This window comes from Aulostomus chinensis, chromosome 7 (genome assembly GCF_037954235.1).
Source record: "Aulostomus chinensis isolate RoL2024-O1b breed Wild chromosome 7, RoL_Achi_v1.0, whole genome shotgun sequence".
In the NCBI taxonomy this organism is placed as follows: domain Eukaryota; kingdom Metazoa; phylum Chordata; class Actinopteri; order Syngnathiformes; family Aulostomidae; genus Aulostomus; species Aulostomus chinensis.
The window spans coordinates 5,165,088-5,174,438 of NC_141326.1; the positions used below are offsets into that span (position 1 = coordinate 5,165,088).

Consider the following 9,351-nt stretch of genomic DNA (forward strand, 5'->3'; position numbering starts at 1 on the left):
ATATATATTATATTATATATATTATATATATTATATATATTATATATATTATATATATATATGTGTGTGTGTGTGTTTGTCTGTATACACACACATATGTACATATAAATATAAATATATTTATGTATGTGTGTGTGAGAGAGAGAGAGACTGACGGAAAAGGATTGTGGTGAGGTCTGACCTGTGCATGCATGTATTCCTGAAAATACAGATGTGTAACAAATTCCTCAGGTGGCCTGATTATCCAAGTGAAAGTAGGATCAGGATCAAATTTGGCAGCAGAACTGGTGGATGTGGTCTGCTGTCATTGAGGAAAGTACTGTGGTCAGTTGATTCCCAGCTTCCCTTTCTTATGGGTCATCAGTCCTGCTCATTATCTGTCTGGAAATGTCAACCTGGCCTCAATAACAGAGGCTCAGATGCACTGTAGAGGCCAGGTGGCAAGATGTTAGGCAGATCTGCTCATGCTCGTCACGCATGCTTCTGCCCTCCACCAAGTACTGATGGACAAATGAACCAAGACAGCATGGTTTTCAACTATTTAGATTCTTGACCTTGTACAGTGCAGGAGACCCAGAACAAAATCTGCTTTAAATGTTTTATTTTATCCAATTTTTCAAACTAGAAACCTTTGTATGATATGTGGAGTATTCCTGTGTGTATGGCTGTAGATGCTTTGATGGGGCTAAGATGGCTGCTCCTTTCTGTTTTCTGTCAGTTTGTTTTCCATGGTGGGCATTAACAAAAACCCAGAACTTTCTCAGTTCACATTGACAGGCTGTGGTGTAAAACTTGGAGTTGTCTCCAACCAAACCAAACTGAAACGGTATGGGTCCAGTGTAGGACTAAATGGTACTCTGCTTTGTTCTGATCCAAGTGGTTCACTAATGATTCCTGTGGTGTAGAGATGCTCTGAGAGGTTTGCGGACTTTAATCATGTAATTGCAATTTGCTGTAACTGACTTTTTTTTGGTTTTAACAGGAACAATATAGAGTTGTACATTTGCTGCAATCAACAGTTTGATGAGTGCACATTTTTTATATCCTACTGGCAAGCATCACTGTAAATCTACAAGTTCTGAATGATGCTTGTTACAGGGCACTGACGAGATACGCGCTTATTCACAGCGTCTGACCCTAACAGGTGTCCCACCATCAGAGTGAGTGTTCACTGTCCTCTGCAGTGCCTTCCTGACACAGCCGTCTGTGAGAATATTCACTCTAGATCATGTGCTTTGGGTGCATTGACATCAATAAACATTTAAATTCATACTGAAGAAATACAAGTGTGTGTGTGTGTGTGTGTGAGATTCAGAAGCAAACGCTGCAAATCTCTTTGGTTTATTAATAAAATCCGTACATTCGATGCTTCATTAAACCACGTGTTCAGTCTGTCATCCACTCTGACTGTCAGTCTAAAGGGATTCTGTTGCTCCAGTCAGGCAACAGTGTCAGGTCAGTGTCCACAGAGATTATTTAGTGCAGACATCTTCAAAGTGTGAGGTGGCTTCAATGATTCTCAATAACTTTTCATATAGTTTGACTCTGAAGTGATGTTTAACACCAACAGTAGACTCATGGGATTAAACATTAATAATAATAATGATGATGGTTCTATACAGGCATCTACACACATGTACAAGGGGAAAACTTACTCCAGGCTTTATCTGAAGGGACGACCACTAAAAAAGCCCTGCTTTAGTAGATATATCCACTACTAATAACACATCTCAACATTAATTACAGACATAATTTGGATGGTCTTTGTGAGTGATTGATTACTCTATTTCAATCAAAACTAACATTTTAAGACTATTTAAAAACATGCTCACTGCATCCTCTGACAGTGTCGGCAGTTTTCAGTGAAATAAATAACCATAACCACCTGCTCGTTTCCCTTCATGTCCGGTATTTACTGCAGCAGTACATAAGTGGCATAATTAACTTACTTCTCATATTCTGTTGCATGATTGTTATCTGCTCTGTCGGATGAACCCAAACAGAACCATAAATAAGTTACTCCGTGATCAACCAACAATGGGATGAAAATGTCCACATTCAGGCGTCAATTAAGACCTGGTTCATAAGAGAACTTGTAGTACCAGCCCACATTCACTTTTAGTTTTGCTGACATCACTTTTCTTCCTTCAGGAATGTGAGAAGGCTCAGCTCACAGAGCGGGCTTTGGTCAGCAGTTATTAGAACACTCAGTGTTTCAGAATGGAAGAGGAAGATCGGTGCCACCAATGCATTTGTAGTTGATGTTTTCCAAAAAGGGCAGCTGGGATTGGAGGAGGTCCACAGTTGTTACAGAGATATTGTCACACTTTGAGATGTCGAGGGTTTTTAGCCGCTTGCAATGCTGCGCCAAGAACAGCAAAGACCTGCGGGGTTAAAAGATCAATTATTCAGAAAGCGCTTCTTTTCTCTACAGACAGACAGCTGGAGCAAACACCCACCTGTCTGTGATGTTGTTACAACAGGAGAGGTGGAGATGTTGCAGTCTTTGGAGGTAGGGTGCAGCCTGAGCCACCCCACGGTCACTGATTTGTGCGCAGTGGCTTAGTGCCAGGCTAGTGAGGCTGCGGCAGCGCCAGGCAACTGACACCAAGCTGTCATCAGTGATCTCTGGCAGCATGGAGAGGGACAGGCGCTGGAGGTCAGTGTAGTGCACCACCTGAGGACAGAATCAGCTCAGCACTCCAGTTGTTCAGTTGTTTGCTGGCACCGTGTCTGCTCCACCTCCCACCTGCATGATGCTGCTGTCAGTGAGTTTGCAGCAGGCAGACAGATCAAGCTCTTGCAGCCGGGTGAGCGCTAACAGTGAAGCTCCTGCCTGCTCTTTGAACTGCTCCAGGTCATCCTGCGTCACCAGCTTGGGTTGCTTCTCAAAAGTGAAACGAGGAGGCTTGAAAAAGCCCATGTTGCCGAAGGTGCGTGTGAACCTGGGGCCCTTGTCCCCCTGTGGAGAATATTTGAACATGTGTGATACCTTGAAGTGTAAACACAAGTTCTGTACCACCAGTGTGTGCTTCTCACCCTCTCCTCTGCAGCCTCACAAGTGTCTGTTTGCACCATCCCCAGGAGACCCCAGTCAGTGATGTATTTACACCAGCCAAGTCGCAGAACTACCAAACCCTGCAGGTAGGTGGCGATAGCGCACACAGACAAATCAGTCACATTAACACATGAGGTCAGGTCCAGCTCACGTAGAGTGTTCCCAAGAAGCTGGGTGAGCGAGAAAACTGCCATATCCTGAAGAGAAAGGACAGAGGAAGTGGTTGAATTTTTCAACCCACATACACAAACAAAGCCTTGACAAACAAGCAGACACTGACTGACCCGAATGTAATTGCAGCTCTTAAGGTTGAGCACCTCCAGTGGCGCTCTCACAGCATTGGATCCTGTCAAACCTTTGACTATCTCTGTCCCACTGATGTGTAAACACTCAGACAAGTCCAGACTCCTCAGGGATGACACAGAGAGTAGGTCCGCGAGGTCTGTGGATGACACAAAACCATTGCCATAAGGTATTTTCAAGCAGACTGCACAAAAGCTCTCCTCTGTAGTGTAGCCCTCCTCTAATGAATAACTTGTTTTCAGACCAGTTAATGAAGCTATTCTTAATTTATTACTCTTCAAGGAACTTGTCCTACTGTGTGTGCAAATAAATTTTCCAGTCTACGGTACACACAACCATCACACTTTAGTCACCTGTTTCAGTGATTCTCCAGACACGGGACAAGGAGAGGTGTGTCAGTGACTTCAGGCCCCGCACGATGGCTACTACAGCCCTGCTGGACAGCTCAGTGCAGCCACTGATGTCCAGCCTCTGGAGGCTCGGCTGGGTCTTCACCAGAGCCTCCACTGAGTAGTCGGTCAGCTCCTTACAGCCATACAGACACAGTTCCTCCAAGACCAAACCCTGAACCTGCAACCCAGAGAATAGGAAGACATCTACAAGAAATATTTTATGAGTATGACGGCATCTTGTCTCTGTACAACTGACCTGTGCAATAGTGCGTAGTGACTCAGGGGAGATGGAGGTTCTGCTGAGGTCCAGAGCCACAAGTGTTGTCTTCTGCTCTGTTAGCAACCTCCTCAAGTTCCTTAGTGACAGTAATGCTGATGAGTCCTCAACAGCACCCACCGGGCATCCCCGGTACGGGTCGAACTGGAATGCAATATGGCACCCAGCCAGCGAGAGGCGGTGGAGGCGTGGGGTGCATCCAGTGAGCCGGTTGAAGGTTAGGTCAGAGAGGTAACGCAGGTCAGACAAATCAAGCTCCTCCAGACCAGAAAGTGCTTGCCTCACCTGGAGCAAGAGCACAGAGTAGAGATACAACTGTTAATACACAATGATACTAAAAGTTTCCTGAAGGTGAAGAGGTTAAGTTTACCCACTCTGGTCATTAAGGGTTAATGGTGAGCATTGTCCTTTCATAGTATAGGAATACATAAACTGAAGCTGATTCTAACTGAACACAAAGCTTAATCCTCACTGACAATCACTGTGTATGAAGAACCAAAAATAAATAACGAAATGAATAAATGGGAAAATGTGGAAATAAACGGGTTTGGAAAGGTGGAGATACAGAAATAATAGAAATGCAAATGTATCATTTATCCATCCATTCATTTTCTACCGCTTATCCTGTTGAGGGTCATGGGGGGGTGGAGCCTATCCCAGCGGCTTTTGGGCATGAGGCGGGGTTCACCCTGGACAGGTCGCCAGTCCATCACAGGGCCAACACATAGAGACAGACAACCATTCACTCTCACAGCCACACCTACAGTCAATTTAGAGTATCAATCAGCCTCGTCCCCTCTTGATGTCTTTGGACTGTGGGAGGAAGCTGGAGTACCAGAGAGAACCCACACAGACACAGGGAGACCATGGAGACTCCACACAGAAAGATCCCGTGCTCGAGCTGGGACTTGAACCTGGAACCTTCTTGCTGTGAGGTGACAGAGCTGACCACTGCACCACCGTGCCGCTCTGTGACTAAATCAATAATGTAAAAATATAGATGTAGCCTTTATTAATAAAATATATGGATTTAATTATCTAGTTATGCATTTATTTATTCGTTTTATGTCTTTTTGTCCTTCATACTGTGTTAAATACATTTGCAGTGTAATAGAGGTGAGTTACGATTACAATCTCAATTACACCCAATCCACTGAAAACTGCATCACAAACTACTGCTATCTTATAGGTCCCCATGGCTAGTGTTTTTTCCTCCATTATGACTTAGTTTATTTTGCTTTTTTATGTCATTTAATGATATTTTCAATTCTGAATCAAAGAAAACAGCAAGTGAAAATGACTGAGTTAATTTATAATTCATAAATTTGAAGGCTAGCATTTGCTACCCCCATTAGCTTTCCCTTTATGTAACATAGCGCTCCTGTTTTAGTGCCTGATGTGACCGGACCAGAGTGTAGTTCCTGACTGTAACTGTGCAGCAAGATTCTGTAGTTACTGTCAGTCACCTTTTAAATAAAGGTAAGTTGATGAAACAGAGCAAATACCATTACATGGTAGACATCTAAACTGCAAACTGGCTGTTCTGATGAAGGACTATTGAAAGTAAAACACACCCTCAAAGTTGATGTTAACATTTCCTTCCAACGTCCCAAAACTTGTGGCTGATTTACAAACAGTCTGTCTGTATACATGTACAAGCAGTGTTGGAACCGATGGTGTTACTGAACTCAGAAACATCGATACTTCACTGTGGCTGGAGGTCATACCACATCATCAAAAAAATGAAGATTAACAGACCATTATGTAAGCCTTAAATGTTCATCGTTCCTTCAGGAAACTGAACCAATGTGTCACTGATCTTAGTGTCCTCCAGCAAAAGAGCTCCTACAAAGGGGAGCACTGGCACATGACTAATATCTGAGAATGAGTCAATAGCTGTGTGATCAGCAACTCCCAGGACAACAGCTTCCAGCAATTCAACAGCTTTTAAGTAAATGAGTTTCAACTGCAAAGATAAAAAATGGAGCTGCAGGTTTGGCAGGTCAACTGATGATCCTAGATGAGCTCAAACAGAAGGCGGCACAGAGTTGTCAGACACACATTTCAATATGACCAAGGGGTTGTAAAGCTCTGGCACAAATATATGCTCACATAACTGGGTTTTGCATTTTCAAAATTTGCATAAAACTAACTTCTCAATTCCACCCATACATCCATTTTCTACCGCTGATCCTGTCAAGGGTTGCGGGGGGGCTGGAGCCTATCCCAGCTGCCTTTAGGCTTGAGGCGGGGTTCACCCTGGACAGGTCACCAGTCCATCACAGGGCCAACACATAGAGACAGACAACCATTCACACTCACAGCCACGCCTACTGTCAATTTAGACTCTGGATTAACCTCGTCCCCTCTTGATGTCTTTGGACTGTGGGAGGATGCTGGAGTACCAGAGAGAACCCACACAGGCACAGGGAGAACATGGAGACTCCACACAGAAAGATCTCATGCTGGAGCCGGGGCTCAAATCCAGAACCTTCTTGCTGTGAGGCGACAGTGCTGACCACTGCACCACCGTGCCGCCCATCTTCTCAATTCAAATTAAAAAAAAAAACAGATTGAAAATAATGTACATAAACTTCACTCTTGTGTAAAAAACAGTTTTCAGTGTCAGCAAAATCACTACAAATATGATCAAGGTACTAATTAAGCATGAGCAGGTGTGTTTGGATGTAGGGAACAGTTGTGTGACGTGCATAGACAGAGGCAACGTCTATACTACTGTTCCCTCCATTCTGGTGAAAGTCGTCTCTGTGTTGACAGGAACTGATAAATGGAATGCACTTGATGAATCTGCGCTGGATGAAACATTAAATTCTTGAAAATGTGATCACAGCAGGGACATAAATTTGAGATAGAAGAGGCCAACAGGAAAATGCGGCCCACCGTCTAGTTTTCTAAATGCAGTTGAGTTTTTTTCTCACCATTTTAAGGTAACAGACATGGGAGCAGTACTTGTAACTTGTAACTTGTGTGCTGTCAGTGCGACTGTCTACCTACTTTTGCTTAGAACTCTGAGCATCTCAAGGCAACTTGAGTCACGTTTGACGCTCGAAATAATTTAAGGGGCAATATGAAGGTGGAGAAAAATGTGGACACAGGTGTGTGTGAGTTCTAAATGCGGTTCCTTCGCATGGATGATTTGTGTGTGGATTCCGGGCCATGTGTGGTACCTGCTGTCGGTGCTCTTCCCTGGAGAGGAAAGCTCCGGACATGAAGAGGCTGTCAAGGCCACGGAGGTCAAGCTTGCGGAGGGAGGTGAGGCGAGGGAGGAGGGCCAGCAAAGAGGCCTCTGTTATACTGCTGCTGGGCAGGGCCAAGCTCTCCAACTTAGGGCCAAGACATAGTCCCACCTGGGAGGGAGGACACACAGAACCAGAGAGGAGAAATCTAAAGAGAGCAAAGAGGAGCAGGTGGAAGTAGAGCAGTGTTTGGAGGTGTGTCAAAGGAAGCTGCATCGCCACTCTGTCCTCATGAAGGTCCATGCTTGACCAACACAGTTCTAACATGGGGGGATGTACTGACAGCACAACAAACACTCTTCTGAGTGGACATGATGGTTTCTTCCCTCAAACTCTTAAATATCATTATTTTGTATTAGCAAGTTTTTGTTATTTATAACAGAAAATGACGACTGATCACTCTTTGGGAACATTTTTCAAATTTTCTTCATATTTTATAGACGTCTTATCATTAAAGTGATGACATGGAACCATGATGAAAATAACTGTTAGTGGAAGAAGAGCAATTCTCAGAGCTTTCATTAATAATACGGTGAAGACAGAAGAAATATCAATGCTGCGTAACAATTTAGGTGGGGAACCGACTATTTGTTCCTCAACTTGTGCTAATGGAACAAGTTAGACCTGAGAGCTGCACAGAATTTATGACAGGAAAGTCAGAGCTTGTACATTCTCACACACACACACACACACACTCACACACACACTCACACTTGATAAGGTGATAGTCATCACACATAAGTAACTACTGGAGTTTCTCTGAACTTTGGACCATACCAGGAAGTAATGGAGCAGGACCCTCCTTTTCCCCTACAGTTCCCGTTATCACATACACTACATTGTGATCTCGACATGTTTGTCCTTAAACAGACCCACGTGTTCGTCAATGAAATTAGAAAAAAAAATAAATCTCGTGTCAAGCTTTTCCTCTGAACGCTCATTAGCGGAAGTGCGTCAGAATGAGACGGACTGACAGTGACAGCGTCACGCACCTCCAGCAGCAGTGCTCTTGACATACTGAATCCATCCAGCTGACTGATAATCAGGCTGCAGCGAGACATCCGGCCCAGACCTCTGACCAGCTCGAGGGACGATGCAGACGCCGGAAAGCGAAATGTGACATTTTTCTACACATGGAGAGACAGACAGAGAGTTTAACGCTGCTGCACACGGAGGACCGTCGCCCTCACACGAACTAGAGTTTATTATACAAGTGCTCTGGAGAAAGTTACCTGAAAGCACAGGTCCTGGCTGGCATTGTACCAACTGCGGCAGACAAGTGACGCTTCCTTTCTGTCAGCAGCATGGAGGAAGCTCAGGATATAGACGATGATCTGGCGGGAGGTGAATGCAGCGTCACGTCAGGGTTAGCTCACAGCTAGGACCGACAGCTGCTACACTCACATGTGTCTAACAAGTTGGATCTAATTGTCATTGTCAACTGTAAAGCCCCTCACCTCCAGAGGCAGCTCAGGTGTGTCCAGGAAGTCCTCCCTATCGCTGTCTTCCATCTCAGCCCAGTCAGCAGGATAAAGGTCTCCAGATCATGGCCAGAAATCCTGCTGCTAAACACTCCCCAGCTCTAGCTAATCAGCTCCGACATGCTAACAGCTAGCAAGCTCGCTCGTCACGTCCTCATCGGTGAAGGAAATCAACCTCACACGTACAGAGAACGGCTGTCACCGAGCTACTTAACAGTTGTTGTTCAATGCATTTCCAATGGTTATTTTAGTTTGATCAGCTGATAGCTGAGACGTCACGAAAGGCGTGGCTTTGGTCTATGAGAGGGCGGGGTTTACGGACGTCGCTCGCAAGGTAATGTTTATATGACGTAGTCCTGGAACTCACCTCTATTACAGCTGTTACAACACAGCAAAGAGCCAAATAATGTCATTACTCGTAAAAAACAAACAAACGACACTAAACTCAGAAGTTCACATAAACTGATTTCTGTCTGTGACAGCATTGACAGTCTAAAAATAATGAATTGTATTTATTAATTTCTCAAAATGACTTGCTATTTCATAATAATGAACGGGTTTCTGTAGTTATTGATGTACCATC

The 9,351-nt window shown here is 44.3% G+C and overlaps 1 protein-coding gene across 1 annotated transcript; it reads right to left on the reverse strand.

The window, feature by feature from the left end:
* Nucleotides 1-1,310: 1,310 nt before the first annotated feature.
* fbxl9 (F-box and leucine rich repeat protein 9) lies at nucleotides 1,311-9,059 on the reverse strand. The gene is made up of 11 exons (XM_086208227.1): nucleotides 8,745-9,059; nucleotides 8,520-8,621; nucleotides 8,280-8,414; nucleotides 7,219-7,398; nucleotides 4,010-4,315; nucleotides 3,715-3,931; nucleotides 3,343-3,500; nucleotides 3,040-3,255; nucleotides 2,750-2,962; nucleotides 2,460-2,677; nucleotides 1,311-2,384 (listed from the first exon to the last, which is right to left on the reverse strand). Exons 1-11 carry the CDS (start codon nucleotides 8,796-8,798, stop codon nucleotides 2,216-2,218), a joined length of 1,968 nt encoding a protein of 655 aa, XP_086064353.1. The 5' UTR covers nucleotides 8,799-9,059; the 3' UTR covers nucleotides 1,311-2,215.
* Between the last annotated feature and the right edge of the window lie 292 nt (nucleotides 9,060-9,351).